The sequence below is a fragment of the Numida meleagris genome, chromosome 5 (genome assembly GCF_002078875.1).
Source record: "Numida meleagris isolate 19003 breed g44 Domestic line chromosome 5, NumMel1.0, whole genome shotgun sequence".
Taxonomy (NCBI): Eukaryota; Metazoa; Chordata; class Aves; order Galliformes; family Numididae; genus Numida; species Numida meleagris.
In genome coordinates this window covers 1,169,504-1,186,763 of record NC_034413.1, presented here as the reverse complement: position 1 = coordinate 1,186,763, position 17,260 = coordinate 1,169,504, and the positions used below count along the sequence as shown (strand labels likewise).

Below are 17,260 nucleotides of genomic sequence, written 5' to 3'. Positions count from 1 at the left end.
CCCTCCGCCCGCTTCTACGCCTCTGTCTCCCGGCTCGGGCCGACTTCAGAACTTGGCTGAAATTCCAATTCCCGAGCACCCCGCGCCCGCAGAAGGGCCGAGGGGGAGTCGAGCTCCCGGCGTGGGCGCGCACATCCGCGCCCCGAGCGGGGCCATCCGACGGGCGCAGGCAGCCCGCTGTCCCGCTGCGCGCCCCGCGGGGCAGAAGCCGGGCATTTCGGAATCCCTGGGCTCGGCGCAGGCCTCGGGCTGCGCGGCCGCGGCGCAGGGAGCGCGGGGGACATTGCCTCTGCTCCTCCCGGTCCCTTTCGGGCAGCGCTGCCCGAGCCGTTCTGCGCCTATCCCACGCCCTTCCCGCGGCCCTGCGCTCTCTTTCCGCGCCCCTTGGCCGGGCTGCGAGGCGGGGGGAGCGGGACGGAGCCCTCTCGGCGGTGCGGAGCCGTTCTGCTGAAGGTACCGCTCTGCTCCGCGCTCCTCCAGGAGCGCTTTCACCCCCCGCACCCCCGATATTGTTAAAGGAAGAATTAGTTCTCAACAGAACAAGGCTGAAAGTTGCCCCGTGCCCGCACGGCGGGCGCCTCACGGAGCTGCTCCTCTGTGGGCACCGCCCGGCTGCGGCCCGCTCCCAACGCCGCTCCGCCGGGGCCGCCCCCGCGGTGCGGTGCGGTGCGGGGCGCGGGGGGCTGCGGCCGGACGGCTCCTCCCGCGCCGCGAGAACAATATGAAGGGAGTGCGACTGAACAAACAAGGATCGATCAGATAATTTCAGATATTATAATTGGCTTTAATTAAACACACTTCGTTCTAATTAACTCTGAAATTTTAGCATGCTTTGGGACGTTGGTGTCTGATTTGATATTGTCAGTCCAGATGTCCTAATAAAATTCAATCCTCCACTCAAGACTTCAATATTCACTAAGAACAAAATGCAAATTAAATGTAAAACCTAAAGTATCGCCAAAGGTATAATCAAGAAAGGTGTCTCAAAACTTCTCACTTTTTATTACGCAGTAGTTAGAAAATGCAGATTACATCCTAACAAGACCTCAGCTGAATAATATAAACCTTAACTCTTTCCTGGTCAAGGCTCGCTCTCCCCGACGCTCTGCCCTGAAGGGATTCGGAGCGGCAGATGCCAACGCGCAGCGGGACCGGAGCTCTGCGGGCCGCGTCCCCTCGGGCTGTGCCCGCTGCTGAGCGGAGCGCTGGGCTGCAGCGCGGCCCCGGCGGGGCGAGGCGGGCACCGCGCTCCGGGCACCGGCTACCCTCGGGGGGGCAGAGGGGGAGATGCCCCCGAGCCCACCGCTGCCCCGCACGTCCCTCGCGAGCCTCCGTGGCCCTCCTCAACCCTGAAGGGCTGCGGGGCCTCCGCGCTCCGGGAGCTCGGGCAGCGCTGCGCGGATCTTTCAGCCGAGCCCCGGCTCGGGCGGAGCGCTGCGCGGTGTGCGGAGAGGGGCGAGCGGCACTAAGAGAGAAGGGCCGTTCCCGCATTAAACGTTTGTATGTTTTCCATGCTAATGGAGTCACTTAACGCTGTTGCTAATTTAACTTTTTCAAAAGGCCACAGCGTGGCGATTTGCATTTTCTTTAGGATATTGAAACAGAGAAAACTGCTGGGCGGCGAGGCTGCCCAGAGCATAGCTGGGGGCCATGCAGAAATAAAAACAGAGGAAGAAAAGAAGAAAGAAAGAAACTGCCTTCTCTTCTAGACTATTAATAAGCAATTTGTCCCGCTGAAATTTACATTGCAAAGACAAACGCGTCGGGCGCCCGACTGCTGCCCGGCCCCGTTGCGCGGGTCGGCCCCGCACCCCGCACCTCCCCGCCGGACCCCCCCGGGCAGCGCGGCCGCTCCCCCCGGGCCGCACCGCCCCGCGTACTCCTGAGCGCCCCGCGCAGCGCCGCGCCCGCTTTGGGCCGACAACAAGTGCTGGAGCGGAGCTTCCCCCGCGCATCCCCGCTCCGAGCGGCTGTAGCGTGGGGACCGTGTGCCATCTACAGGACAGTCTGCTCCGAGCCGCCTCGCTCTCCGCGCACCCTGATTATTGCTATTTGAACTTCGGAGCGTCGGATTAAAAAACTTTATGGATAATAAAGGGCTGCGGCGCTGCCCGCGAGTTTTTTAGGCGTTAGATGAAAAGATATGAAATGTAAAGATAATGCAATTTGATTTGTTAGTCTAACTCCGCGATTTGAGAGTTGATGTCCCCACAGACCAGGCTCGCTTTTTCCCTTTATTTATTTTTATTAAAACATCAATCTACTCTGGAGCTGGGTGAACTCCGTTTCACCTAGAGAACATAAAATTCTCCATCCCAAGGAAATAAGCACCTTTCATAAATCAGCGGTATTCCTGACAGATCGATCAATTTTTGGTTGTTAATCCGAAAGGAGGAGTTTTAATTGCTTCCTGCGTTTGCAGCCCGGGCACCTCGGCCGGCAGCTCCGGCAGCGCCCGGCTCTGCTTTTGTGCTCGGGAGGGGAAAAAAACCCCGGAGACGCGGCCGAGACCCCGCGCAGCGCCGCGCAACCTGCGCACAGGACGGGAGCGAGGCGCGGCGAGGCGGGACACGTGCGGGCGCGCACCCCCCGCGGTCTCCGCGCGTAGCCCGTCCCAGGTAAGCGGGGCCCCGCCGCTGCCCCCCGCCCGCCGCGCTCCGTCCCCTCGCAGCGCGCAAAAGGTGCGCACCCCGGCGCGCCTCGGGAGAGAGCCCCGCGCTTACCTTTGGCGGCCAGTGGGGCCGGGGCGAGCTTTTCCCAGGGAAAGCCCCGACCCGCGCGGAGGGCACTGTTTATTGAGGAGGGGAACGGCGGAGGAGTGCGTGCGCTCTGCGCGCTTTACCACCACACTTACGGCCGAGCCTCGCTGGGGCACGGCGCTGCGCGGAGCGCAGCAGTGCGCAAGCGCCCCCCCCGCGCTGCGCGGGCGGGAGGCGGGCGGGGGGCGCGGGGGACCCGCGGGGACGGAAACGGCGGCCTCGCCCCGGCCCCTCCCGGCCCCGCCCGGCCCCGCCCGGCCGCTGGGAGCTGCGCCTTCGCGCAGCGGAGCCCGGCGCTACCCGGAGGTGCGCGGTTCTCACGGCGCAGCGCTTTGGGAACGCAACAGTTTTCTCCGCCGGTGCGCACCGCGGGAACGCGCCGCTCTCCGCGACGAGGGGGAGGAAGCGCCGGAGCCGCGGGCCCCACCGTCACCGCGGGTTTAGCGGCGGAAAGGCAGCCGGCCCGGCCCGGAGGGGAGCGGTGCCCGCGCAGCGCCGTGTTAGCAGGGACGGGGTTTCAAAAAACTTTTCGGCTGCGTGAATGTTTGGTTTGAAACGCGTGTGCCGGTACCGCACCGCAGCGATGGGGATCCCACTGGCCAGGAGCAATTCTGCTCTGTTTATCTCTGCTTTTCTCCCCTCCCTCCTCCAGCTCAGCTCAAGGACTCGTGCAGCATTGGTTCGTTTGGAGGAGGGACAGCTGCAGTGAGGCTCGGAGCCCTGCTCACACAGATGCTTTCTAGTGATGCAGCACCGCTGTAAGTGATGTGCGGTTACAAGATGTGAAGGTGTTTAGGAAAAAAAAAATAAAGAAAGAACCGTTTCCAAGTCAGGTGGATTCCCGTAGTGAAGGGCAGTTCAGGAATGGAGCTACATGTATTAAAAATAAGCCCATCAATGCTGACCTTGGTTGTACATTCAGATAACATTCCCTTTTGGGTTTGTTCTGCCGGCAGCTACTTTCTGGTTGGGTTTAATTTGTGCATTCACCTGTGGAGGTCGGGCAGGCGCCGGTGCTGCCCAGTCCTCAGCATCTGTGCAGCTGTGTGCAGCTGTGCGCGGTGCCGGGGCTGTCCTGCAGCATCCCGGGGAACCCAGAGCTGAGGCTGTGGGCTGGAGAACTCTGGGTGCTCTTCCAAGGGGTTCCACTCCTACAGTGATGCCTGGAAAACTGCGAGCGTGTTTTCAAAATCTTCCTGGGCAGGATGGGAAAAAGGGCTTCTGTGGCCTCCAAAATCAGCAGGGACATGGGGAAAGCTGGGCCTGAGCCCTGGCGACTTCACCCAACCTGGTACCACGTCATAAACCCAGCAACACTCCGTTAAAAACCACTGGCAGCTTTGCTTTCACTGCAGAGTGACTGCTTTTTGCATGGAGGTAGAGGTGCCTAGTTGAGAAGTGATGCTTTCTGCAGTCCCATGCTGCCTGCACTGTGGTTCCCAGAGCATCTCTTTGCAGGGAGGTGCTTGGCTGCCATGTGCTCTCCCAAAACTTCCACTTTCGGGCCATGCATCGCCAGGGCCCAGCGAAGGGCCACGCAGTGGAATGGTTTGCAAATGAACGGTGCCACGCTCCTTCTGCTGCGAGGAGGGCGAGCAACCCACTCGTTAAACTTTAAAAAGATCATCTATTTTTCACGCCCTCGTTGTGCTCTGCAGAAAAAAAGAAAGCTTGATTGTGCCCGAGCCTTTTACATCAGCAAAAGCAGGAGGTGACCGAGCAGCATCAGGTGCTTACAACACCAAAATCCCATCTCTGTGCTCTGTCCCCATGGAGGTGGCATGGCTGTGCTGGGGCAGAGGGCTGTGCGTGGTTGGCAGTGCCCTGTGTGCTGGCATGGCACCGCCTGCAGCCCTGGCACCCCTCGCTCCTGGATTAAATTCCAGCGCTCTGGGACTGCTGTCTAACGGCAGCTACTTAAGTTATTAGAGTAGAACCGTGACAACATCTCGGTGCTCCTTATCTCTTTATTCTTAGCTCACTTTTTAGTGCGCTGCGCTCTCTATCAGCAGTTTTCACTCCTCCTTCTTTCATCTTACCTCCAGCCTTCAGTGTGCTCGGATGGCTCCTTTCAGTGGCAAGGCGCTGAGGCTCCCGGCTCCGGCTCTGCAGGGACGCTCCAGAAGCAGCGGTGACGTTTCCCCACGGTATAAGCACGTTACCTTTGCAGTTTCACTCTTCCATCAGCCTGGGGCATCTTGTCTGCTCCCAAATCAGGGCATCCCTCACGGCGGCGCTCGGCTGCAGCTCTTTTTCTAGCGGACGTGCTGTACCCACGTCTCAGTGCCAAACACCCCGCAGAACACTCACAGCTCCCCAAATCCGCCTCGTGGCTGGGAGGCTGAAGCCAGGCAGCGGCACTGGTGAAGCTTCAGGTGTAGTCCCGTGGTAAGGAGCATGGTCATGGACCCAACATTTCACCAGCACCGTGCACGTGTGCAGCGTGCCTCCAAGTGACCACTGGGTAGCACCCAGAGTTGTTAGCAAGGCCGGTTTGTCACAGGGGGGACAGGAGTTATTTTTTCTAAGCACCTTGCATAAAGATCCTCCCTTTTCCATCATCACAAAGTCAATCTCCTCGTGTGCTGAAATCTCTCCCTGTTATTTTTTTTTTTTTCACGCGGAGAGGGGAAGTGAATAAAGTAGGGCGATAGAAAAGGTCATCTCCTCCAGCGCTGGAGGTTAAATACTTGAGTGGGACGTGTCAGGGATGCGAGAGGACACGGGCTGGAGCTGCGGCCCTTCTGCATGGGGCTGCCTTTGTGCCACGCTGCGGTCCCCAGGCTCGGGGCTGTGGGGCTGGAGGTCACCTGCCCAGTGGCTGCCAGCTCCTTGGAAACGTGGCACTGGGGCCTGCGGCTGCTGGGTGCATGGCAGCACGGCCGGATCTCCTCATCTTGGGGATTAAAACGAAACGTGGCAGTGACGGACAGTATTTGCCTTCAGGCCTGCTTGCTGGTGTAAAAGTGTGTCACACACACAAGAGCGGCGAGAATATTGAATGTAAGTATTGCTAGCAGAGAGCTCAACCAGCAGGCTCCGCTGGAAATCGTCTCAGGCACCGCAATACACAAACGCTTTCTTTTCAGAAGGAAAACAACCTAATCAAGGCACATTTGCATGGCAGCGTGCTCGTAGGGGGAGTAAGCTGGAGTTATCTTCTTCAATTAGGTGTGCTCACTGTCTGCTTGTCCTAGCGAGGGACGCGGATAATGGATATAACACAGCGATTTCCACAAGTGTATCCGAGCTGAGGACTCGGCTCCCGCACCAAGTTGCACGTGGTGCACAGCAAGAAGAGAAGAACGAGGTGAGTATTGCCAAGTGCTCACGTGTATGAAGTGCTGCCTGGCACACAGTGGCAGCCCAATATCCAAAGGGGCGTTGGGACACACCTGGGTGGGAGAAGTGCCCCTGGCCTCGTGATAGGAGGAGGGACGCCGGAGAGAAATGAACTTTGGCTGAATGCAAGCGGCAAACAAAGCGGGGAGTGAGATAAAGAATGATGCAGGCCTTCATTTCTTTCAAGGCGAAATCACTGGTCCCAGGTGTCAGCCCCTCGTAGACCTGCCTGGATGTGTTTTGAACCCACTAAATAATAGATCTTAGTGGGTTTTTACGGGTGCGTTTAGTTTCGGGTGGAATTTTACCCGCCTTCTGTTCATCTCTACGGCGCTGCAAGCCAAAGCTCTGTTTTGCTGATTGAATTTGCTTCATAATCAGATGCTCCCTCTCCATAAGGCGCAACACGTTGAGCTGACCTTTTATTGATAAAGATTATAGAAGAGAGATTGAAGAGCTTATTTCGTCCTTATTGCCTTTATTTTACCGTAAGAGTGAAATTCAGACCTGAAATAAGATACGTTCTCCACAACCAGTGGAGTGCACCAACACAGAACTGAAGCTGCCCATCGCAACGCCACAAATCCTGGAGAATTCAGCAAGAATTTGGGGGATAAATAAACAACATCAGCAGCGTGCGAGGGTCCTTGCTGCCTGCAGTGACCCGTTCCTGCAGCTTATTGAGAAGGAACACGGAGAATGTGCTTGGCTATCTTCTGTTTTTAAAGGTGGGAGATTTATCTCCTAACTTTGCTTTGGTTCCACGCCCTTTCACAGGGCTCTCGGGCAGCCTAGAGGTGGCAGCTGACACCTGTACAGTTCACCTGGCGCCGCACAGCGACACAAAACACGGCGACGTGATTTACTCAGTGCACAGAAATGGGAAGCACTGATCGGAGCAGGTCACAAACTCTCCCGCCCCATCCTTGCAGCGGGAGCATCAGGCTGCATGGCAGCCCAGCACTAGGACAGCACTGGAGGGCTTCAACCCGACAGCCTGAAATCAGCAGAAGGGGCAGGAAAAGCCCTGCTTCGTTACTCCAAGGAATAAGAAACAAGACTTGAGATTTTCTTCCGTTGTCCCGCGGTATTTCCCCTTCCCAGCCCGTATTTCCAAACTGCCCCAAACACGCCGTAATTATCTATTTGTTTCATTTGCAGGCTGAGTGAGAGGCTCTTGTGATCAGGCGCGCGCAGCATCTGTAAACCCAAGCACTAAATCTTGTGCTAATCCTGCTATTCACAATTATGTCAAGTTTGATCATCTGCAAAAAGCCGTCTCCTCGCTCGGTATTTATCATCTTTCAGACAGTAGTAGACAGTGATCCTTTACTCCCTCATGCAACATTTCAGCAAGCATTATATATTTCAGAGACATTTCCGTGTATGTATATGCTACGGATTGTATGCAATATCCCAGAATGGTTCCACCAGTAGCGTACGGGGAAACATTACGGTATTAACCACCCCTCACCTCGCCCATTACGGTGTTTCTTTCCTGAACGTACTGCAGTATAAGAAGCATCTGATTTCCTGTTTAAGTGCCATATAATCACTTGTTACACATAAAAGCACGCTTCCTTCTAGCGCGTACGTCCTGGGAGCTGCGATTTCCAGAGGCCGCGCGAGTGCCTTGGAGATCAACGTGGAGCGTCAGACCTGGTCCCTGGAACAGGTGTGTCCAGATGTGGAGTCCTCGGCACGGAGAGACGTGGATCTGAGGGAGCACGTCCACAGCAGGGCCACAGGAATGAGGCAAGGGATGGAACGTCTCCATGTGGGGACAGGCTGAGAGCTGGGGCTGTGCAGCTGGAGAAGGGGAGAGCTGAGAGCGGCCTGTGGGTATAGGAGGGGCTGTAAGAAAGAAGGGGATGGACTCATGAGCGGGGCTGTTGGGAAGGAGAAGGGGAAATGGTTCCAAACTGAAAGAGGGGAGGTTTAGACTGGGTGTGAGGAAGAAATATGTTACGGTGGGGGCGGTGAGGCACTGCATGGGCTGCCCAGAGAGGTGGGGGTGGTCCCTGCAGACAGCCCAGGGCAGGGGACGGCTCTGAGCACCCCATGGAGCTGTGGGTGTCCCTGCTCCATGCAGGGTGGCACCAGGTGGCCTTTCCAGGTCCCTTCCAGCTGAAACCACTGTATAACTCTGCAAACAGGCCACTGGGCCTCCTGAATTCCTCCTGGGTGTGGACGCAATATATAAGACAGATTTTTTTTAAAAAAGGTATAATAGAGAATAGACAACAACTCTTGGTAAGTATTTTCTGGTGGTTAATCACTACAATTTGCAGCTTATTCTCTTTACAAGTGTGCCAGCCCCTCTCTGTTGGGCTTTGCACTCCTGCCTGTGGATTTGCAGGGATGATGGTAAGTGAGGTGAGGCAGCATCAGTGCATTGACCTCAGGTGTTTTTTTAAAAGTTCTAAGTTTTGGGATACTGCATGCGTGCAGGGGCTGATTCATGGATATTTATGGGTGGGGAAGGAGAGTATTCGTATGCTAGGAGGGCTTAATGTACAGTGCTTGTAGTAGAAATGCAAAGTCACTGCTTGAAACAGCGATGGAGCACCTGGTGGGAAGGCAGGGCCAACCCAGAGGAGCTCAGCTGCTTGCAATGTACCTGAGTGACCAGAAGGATGGAGCCAGGATCCACCCCTTCCCAGACCTCATTTAAGGGTTGGCAGGGAAGGTGAAGGGATTTTGCTGGAGATTCCTGTGTCCCTGAGTTCTTTTGAAGGTAAGCAGCTTCTTTTCTCTTTTTCTGTGCCTATGGCTGTTGCATTTGAGCAGATTCCCACTTGCTGTAGCCTAGGGCCTTGCTGCTCTGCTGCAATTGCTGTGCTTTCCATCGTGTTACACAAGTTCTATGGTGAAATCTGCTCAGAAGAGCTCCTCAGGGAGTTGCTGCTCAGGAGCAGCCTGGTCTGCTTGGTGTCTGGGGGAGACCTCCTTTTGTAGGCACAGTGTGGGGCACCCCCAGGCTGCGTGGTAGTGGTGATGTGGGTGCCTGAGAGTGGGGGTCAGATCATGAGAAAGGCCTGCTGCCCTGCCCTGATGGTGGGTAGGGGGCTGTGCAAATGTATGCTGCCTGCTTTGAGGAAGCAGTGCATGCACATGTAATAATGTACCACGTTTAAGTTCACTGACTCCAAAGACGACAAAACTTGAAGGGGTGAGGGTCTGCCGGGTTGGGTTTCCCTGCTGGTGCCCATAGAGCAAACACCACAGCCCTACAGGGGGTACTGCAGGGGGATGAACCCATACAGAAAGCTGCTGCTAAGTTTTCCTCAACTCTTAAGTGTAAAAATCTGGAAAAACAAATTCTTACTGAGGCTTGGTTGTAGGAGTCCGTGTGCCTGGAGCTGGGTGGTTTCAAACCCTTCAGAGCTGACTGATTGCTGCTCCCCTGCACTATGGGGGCCAACTCTGCCCCAACAAGAGCAAGTAGCTCTGGTTACCCCTCTTTTAAACAAATATTTTAAAATCCCTGATCTGTTTCAAAACAGCATTTTGTGTTGCGGACCTCTATGGTGGGAGCTGCACAACGTGGAGCATGGCTGGGGACTGTGTGTGGCTGATCTGTGCTGTTTGCAGGACTTGTCTATTCCTTTATTGCTTTATCTTTCAAGAAGATACCTCTCACTTTTGGTGGCTGGAAGGAGTCATGTGCATGTTGTGCTTCTGATGTCCTTACTGTCTTACAGACACGTTGATGGTAGTAGCCCTAAATTGCCTTGGCTGATGCTGGGAAGGATCTGGGTATTGCTGTAGAGAAATTATCTGAGCTTTATTAGATGCTCGACTTTATTTGGTTTTGAAAAACAGCTTTGACTCAAATGGATCTTCCTGAACTGGGTGGTTTGGTGTGCTAATTGTAATCCTGTAGCTATAACTCTTTAAAATATCTCTAAAGATGTACTAATAGATCCTGTTAGGGTAGTTAAAGTATAAAAACATTTGTCTTTAAAATAACATTCTGTCTCCACCAAAGTAAAATGAACTTGCTCGATCTTATCAGGCTTTGCAGGCCTGCCATCTACTGGTTATTCTTTTGTAAGGTGGTTCTCAGGGCCTTCTCTCTAAAACTCTTCAGAGAAAGCTTTAAATTCCCTTTCATTGAGCCGCTGGCTTTGGGACAGCAGCAGGGTGCAGCCTGTGGGGTGCTGGGCTGCTGCAGTGACAGCATCTGCACCGCCCGCAGGGCTCACACCAGCTGCCTTGTGCCCAGCTTCTGTCCTTTACAAGCTCCTTACAGCTTCACTGCTGCATGTGCATCACAGCACGTGGGCATCGTGACAGATTGCAGTTGTTCTGGGCTATTTTAGTGCCCTGCACCCAGGGGCTCAGGGTGCATCTCCCCAGCACGTTCCCTCAGTCACAGCCTGCCCTGCCACTAAATGTGGTGACAGACAGCATCCCAATGTAGCAGGCTGGAAACAAAGCTGTAAGGGTTATGCTTGCTGTTCATAGTTCCTTGGTGTGGAGCACCAAGGTGGGTGGGTGCTCACTCTCTTCTCACCTTTGCCATATTTTCCAGTGCTCTGGGAGTGATTTTCTGGACTCAGGGTGTTTAGCAAGAGAAAAAATCCAACCAGCCAGCAGGGTGACTGCAGAGAAAGTTTTAAGACAGTTTTCCAGCTCTGCGCTTTGCTGTGAGCTCCCAGGGGCACCACCTGCTCCTGCAGCAGCTCCTGCAAACACGCAGCGCTTCACTTGGTTCTGCTTAGTCTCAAGCCAGGTGCTGTGGTGCTTCAAGGAGCAGCCAGCCCAGCGTGCTCGGCTCCTTGCGAAAGGAGGAAGCAATAATTCTTTATTTAGAAGAGCTGATGGCTTACTGCTGTAAATTACTGTACCTTTATTTGATCATCGGGCTAACAGCTCTGAGGGCTTCATGACAACCGGGGCCACGTGCTGCACTGCAGCCAAGGAGAGGTAGGAGCTCTGGGGCTGAGCAGGCCCTGCTGCAGCATGGAGGGCTCACCCCACACTGCTGGATGTGCTGTGGGTGCAGGGTGCTCTTCTGGGCATGCAGGTGGGAGCAGAGCTCTGTCTCTGTGCAGCACTGAGGCTGGATGTGGCTCTGGGCAGCCTGGTCTAGTGGTTGGCAACCCTGCACTCAGCAGGGGGGTTGGAACTTGATATCTCTGAGGTCCTTTTCAACCCAGGCCATTCTATGATTCTATGTTCTAGCCCTGCAAGTGCCCGTGACCATGGAGCTTCTCATCAGGCTGCTTCCTTCTCACTCTGTTATGAGGACCATGTATTACTGCATGCTGTATTTTCCCCTCTTCTGTCAAGGAATAAGTTACCGTGTCCTAGCGGTTGGAGGGGCAAGCATTTCCATAGCCCTTCCTTCCAGCTCTAGGTGTGTGTTAAACTTCTGCGCACGGAGGAGGTCTGTGTGGTTCCTGTGCCTTTCTGAGGCATTAGCTGGTGGGAAAACTCCAGAGAGGCCGAAGTTGCAGTGTATTTGGGGGGGTGTCCCAGCATCTCCCAGCTCAGCTGCTGCTGGGTGCTCACAGGAGCAGCTCCTGGGGTACCTCCTCCCAACGCAGTGCTGTTGGCTTAACTGATGCGTAGGTCCTGATGAATAAAAGCTCTCAGCTTTTACACTGATGTGGGGGATGGAGAAGGCTTTTAGTGGCTACCACCGTCTGAATTCCTGCTTGAGACCGGCTCTTGTTTTACTGTGCCAGATACATACCCAGAGCTGAGTCTGCTCTGCTATACACAATCACAGCTCAACCGCTGCCTCAAAGTATTTAAGAGCATCAAGGCCTTGTTTGTTATGGCTTAGCAATGACATCTTCCCAGGCAGGAGCTCTGGTTTCCTGGGCCCTGTGGATGAGGATGCTCAGAAAGGCAGCGGTGACAACAGACCTGGCCTCTTGCTTTGCACACAGTGCAGCCTGCAAGCTGCTCTGAGTCACAGAGTCAGCAAGGCAAGAGCAGCCCGCACCCAGCAAGGAGCTGCCAGGCTCTGCTGGAGCTGTGCCCAACACTAGTAACAGGTGCTGGAGGCATAACTCCCTGTCCTGGGGCTGCTGAATGGGGAGGGCTGTGCCAGGCACCCCCTAAACATTTGTCCATATCGGTCTCATACTGCAGGTTTTTAATTGATTGTGCTGCCTGCTTGTTTGCGATGTTTTTACTCAGAGTTTTCCCATCATAATGGCTTCTAATGAAGCTGATTATGCCTCCCATAAGGAACATTAATAGATGAATGCGTTGTTCTTAAGGTACATCTATTTATTGAATGAACCATAATGAGCACGGTGCTGCAGGAGCACGGTGTGCACGGTGCTGTGCCGCACCACGTACCTCATCACCTCCATCTCCTCACATGGGGCTGGGCCCCTTCCCCAAGGGTGGGGAGCAAGCCACGTGGCTGGGGCAGCAGATCCAGCAGCAGCATGGTGGGCAGATCCCAGGCTCCTCAGGTGCTGGATGCTGTTGCCAAAGTTGGCTGTGCCAGCGTTGAAGATGCTCCCTTCAAACAAAGCATTGGTGCGCACTGCTACTGCAAAGTGCAAACTGAGACGTCAAGCGAGGTGCACGCAGCACAAATCCAGCAGTGGTTATTACTGCCTTATTCTGTAGGGGAAGAAGGCACAGGTGGTGTACTCCTCCCTGTTCTCTCTCACTGTGGGTATTACCAAGTAACTTTTCTCCCAGCTCTAAAAGCATATTATCTTCTGCACAACGGCCTGTGCGTGTTCAGACTCTAAATCCTTATGAAGTTGGGCTAATTTTCCTGCTTCAATGTAGTGAGTGTTAACAAAGTATTCTATCTAAATAGTGCTGTGAAATGCAAATTACTTCTTCCGTAGTACTTTGCTTATTACAAACTCATTAAAATGCGTAACCCAAAAACTCTCTACTCTCATTATGGAGCTCTGTGCTATATCACTCCATACTATAAAGCAGCTGTGTGTTGGCTCTTTGATATTGGAAACCCTATTGTCATTAACCTCATTATGACAATACTTCTTTATGATATTCGAAATGCATGCCTTTCAAGAAGGATGCTATGAAGATGATATTTCTCTGTTTTGCATAATGCAAAGTGAAGGGAAAAGGGGCAGCAGGAGAGAGGGGACTTGGATTATTTATTAGCATCCCCAGGAACGATGGTGGCTCTGAGTCTGGCCACCAGCACATGCTCGTGCCTTTGGCAGAGGTTTCTCTTGCCAGAGGGAAATAGTGGCTCTCACGCAGGGTTTACCTCTCTTGTTGCTGTGGATAAGTATCTTGTACTTGTAGGAGACCCGAGGTGCTCATGGTGATAGCTGGGGCATTTCTGAGGCTATTTGCCCCAGATGATTTACTGTCCTCAATGTGTTCATGCTTGTCATGCTCTCCACCCTGAAGAAACACCTCCTGAACTCACTGAATTGCTTAAACCATGAAACCTCTTTTGGTGTTGCTACTTTTGTACTTTTTCCTGGCTTTCCTGTATAGACTTTGAGGCTGGAGGGAGCTGGTGGTGCAGGTGGTGTTCCATGGGCAGGCACATGCTGGTTCCGCATGATCGCGATGTTTTCCATTTCCACTTCCATTTCTTTCCTTGTAATCCTTAATACTCCATTTGCTGTTGAGTGCCGAGCTGAGTTCTTCATAGAATCACAATGATTTTTTTGTAAATGGTAATAACTCAGAAACCTTGGCTATAATGTAAAGCTAGGGCTGTCTTTCCCTTCTTCCTGTATAACTTAACATTTACTGCCCTTTTTATCACCCAGTAGCTCTGATGTGTTGAAATAACAGCTGCTCTCAGTTCCTCAGCTTGGCAGCTCTGCCTCTGACCCTGCTGGCCCCACCATCCCTTGGCTGCTCCTGGCATCTCGGGGGCTTGCACGTCCCTCCTGGGCTGCACGTGTGGCTGCTGCTTCAGAAAACTGCAGGAACTTGTCCTGTGGCTTCATTTCTGAGTGAGGGTTTGGGTTCTGTGTCCATGTCAGTGCTGGTGCTGAGGTGCACATCGTGGTGACGGAGCAATCCATTCAGTTTGTTACAACACCGGCACTACAACAGAACCAGCTGCTTTTCTCAAAACAATTTTTTTTTCTAGTGTTTCCATGCTTCCCTGATGCTCTCAATGAAGTTACCCTCTGATTCACGTTCTCTCTTTCAATACATTTGCCAGACTATGCTTGGCAGAGTGATGTGACCGCAGCTCTGGGGTGTGCCTGGGGGGGTCCCATCCTCACTGCTCCTGCTCCTTCTCTTGTGTCACCCGCTGCCCCGTGGGGCTGCAGTGAGGTGGCACGGCTGGGAAAGCTCTGAAGGTGTGGGGAGTGTTTCTGGGTTCCTCCTTGGCCCTCCAGTGCTGGGAGGAGATGGTCTGATGGTCAGGATACATGGAGCAAAGCCAGAAGGTGGAGTGTGTGTCAGGAAAGATGCACGCTGTGTGAGTAGTGCTCAGTGCCCTCCGTTCTGACTTCCTCAGGATTTACTGGAAGTCTAAATGCTGCATGTGACAAAATGAATGGAGCTGGATTCAGTGGGGACCTTCCCTGGGACTGCGGCAGGGCAGGGTGCTCGCAGCCTTGGGTGCTCATGGCTTTGGGCTTGCATCCTTTCAGCCTGCATGTGTTGCAGGCAGAGCTCACGCTGAAACTTTTGTAGTGTTTTGTTTACGCAGCATAAGTAATGCTTAATCTGCATGTCTGATTGGGAATACCTTTCTTCAACTGAGTGCACTCCATTCTGGCTGGTGTATCTCCTGGGTGAATAACAAAGGGGATGCCAGTTGTCTGGAGGAGAAGTGGTTTTCTGAATCATAAAAGAATGCACTTTATCAGAAAATCTAATAATGTGCAACACTTTTGTAAATGAAACCCAGTGTGACCAGCTGGAACTCTGAAAATTTTACAAGAAGCCATGGGGACAATTAATCGTAATAGAGCCAACTTTTATGTGGTTTTCTGGAATTGTATGCAATTACATAATTATTACAAGGGAGAACAGGGTGAGGGGGAGGGGCTGGGAAAGGAGCTCGTTTTGTGCACGTAGCAGGAGTGTTTGTGATCAAACTGGCTTGGATCTGCCCATAACTGTACCCTCTCCTTGTCCTGGCTTTGGGTGAGGCTTTCAGGATGGCTTGGAGCAGAGGCACAGGGCTTTCCTGGGGGAGCTGCTCTGTGCAGCGATGAGAGATCAATGATATTAAAAAAAAGTTACAAACATCTGACTCCATTCAGAACAGCTGGGTGCAGTGAAGGGTGTTTCAGAAGACACAAAGACCTCTCATCCCTTTCTTAACAGAGGCATCAGGACCACGTGCTCACACAGCACTCAGGTCTAGGTCCTGCCCCGGGCAGAGCTGGGTGTGGGTTTTTTTTCCATTTCATACATGAAGGGTTAAATTCCAGTGTTTCAAGTCTCTTTCTTCCCTTTCTCCTTTTTTAGCAAAATCTGCTTAAATTTTGAAATAGGTTCTTGAACATCACAAAAGTTCATCCCCGGTGGATTCCTCCACCATTAAGGCTGCTCTTTACTGATGTTTCCCGTTCATTTTGGTGGAATGAAATGGCAGTCTGTCTCTCACATGATGGGTAAAAGCAGCAGTAAACTGAAACTGAAACAGAAGTACAACTCACAGGGGAGGCACTACTACAGGTTTAATGTATTCCCATTAGAAATCACAGAAGCCTTTCAGGGTCTTATGTGTTCATCGTTCAACTTGTGCAGCGCTCGGATGACTGAGGGCACCCGTGTGTTCTGCGTTTTGTTGTTGTGTGTAGCTGTCTCATGAGCGGGTGCTGAACCAGCAAGAACTGCTTTGCTTTGAGCTCCAGGCTGAGAATGTTGGTGCTGGGAGGGGGGTGGCTTTGGTGTGTTCTTATTTCCAGAGGCTTTGGTACTGACTTCTGGTGGCAGGCTGTAGCACCACGCAGTGGGGATCTACTGTTTGGGGATGCAGGCAATGGCAAAAAGTCCGTGCTGTGGTACAAGTAGCTTTTTCCTCATGCACACTTAATGATGAGAAACAATCATTTATTTCAATCCATCCGTTGCTCTGGATTGTGTTTGGGAAGAATGAGCTGTTATGTGCGAGTGTGATTGACTCTCACTCTGTGTACTGTGGCTACCGGTGGTGTGAGCTCCCTGGGAGCACTCTGCCTTGGCTTTGAGATGCAATAAGAAGTGGTTCTGCTTGTGTATCTGCCAGGACTCCCAGTCTTCCAGATCCTAAGGAGCTCTCCTTTGATTTTTTTTTAACCTTTGTTTTCTCCCTCACTGTGTGAGGTATTGGAGAGGTTACTTTTGGACCAGGACATGGGAAAAGAGCAAATCACCTGAAAGCAACGAGTCAGTGACTGAGGCTGAGTGTGGAAGGAAGGAGCAGGCCAGGTCAAAGCGGGCACCATTGGCAGCAGTGCAGGGAGCACAGCATGGCACTGCCTGCAGCAGGCATGGCAGCCTGGGGCCTGGTGCAACACCGACCCTCCTGCTGCCACCCTTGTGCCTGAGCTGAGCTTAATTGTTGTCTCGCACTAAAAATTTGTCACTGAGTCTGCAACGGAAATACTTCTGTAATTGCCCGTATTATATGGATCATTGACCTTCAGCAGTGGAACTGTTGAGGCGACTGTCCATTTATCTGGAAAATTACCACATGGCAGGATTGCTTTAGGCCGTTGTACTTGGTCTCCTCCAGCCAGTGCCTGTGTGTAGTTGGCTGCAGGACCTCAGAGCTCTGAGCTGGGTTGCTGCTGCCCCTGCTGTGGGTAGGCACAGGAGAACTGCCTGCTTCCACCCCGGGGTCATCTTCTGGCTGCATTTAATCAGGGCATGAGCAATGAAAGACAGCAAAATGACAGGAACCAGCAGTGGCTTTGATCATCAGAGTTAAACGCCAGCTTGGAAATATGCATGTCTAAGCTACAGATGGGTGGGACAAGGAGGGGAGTGTCTGGGAGTGCAGCACCATTGCCATCAGTGACCTTACAGCTCACACCCCATGCTGGCTCTGCTCAGAGCCCACACATGCATGGCCCCACTTCCCCTGGTGGCAGCTCTTGGCGTTCTGCATGTGGTTTTGGAATAGGAAATGTCACCAGCGTGGCTGTGATGTGTTACAGCTTGAGGGTTCTCATCAGCACTGAGATGGCTGCAGTGTTAGTGCTGGGTGGGTTTTAGCACATGTGAATGAG

The 17,260-nt window shown here is 53.2% G+C and overlaps 1 protein-coding gene across 1 annotated transcript in view; it reads left to right on the top strand.

Moving 5' to 3' along the window:
- LOC110399559 (collagen alpha-1(I) chain-like) overlaps positions 1–3,203 on the top strand; it is a 3,415-nt gene extending 212 nt beyond the window's left edge. The window contains exons 1-3 of the mRNA XM_021398478.1: positions 1–431; positions 1,087–1,441; positions 2,423–3,203. The exon at positions 1–431 is cut by the window's left edge and continues 212 nt beyond it. Coding sequence (XP_021254153.1) covers positions 1–431; positions 1,087–1,441; positions 2,423–3,203 — 1,567 coding nt within the window. The remainder of the gene's footprint in view (positions 432–1,086; positions 1,442–2,422) is intronic.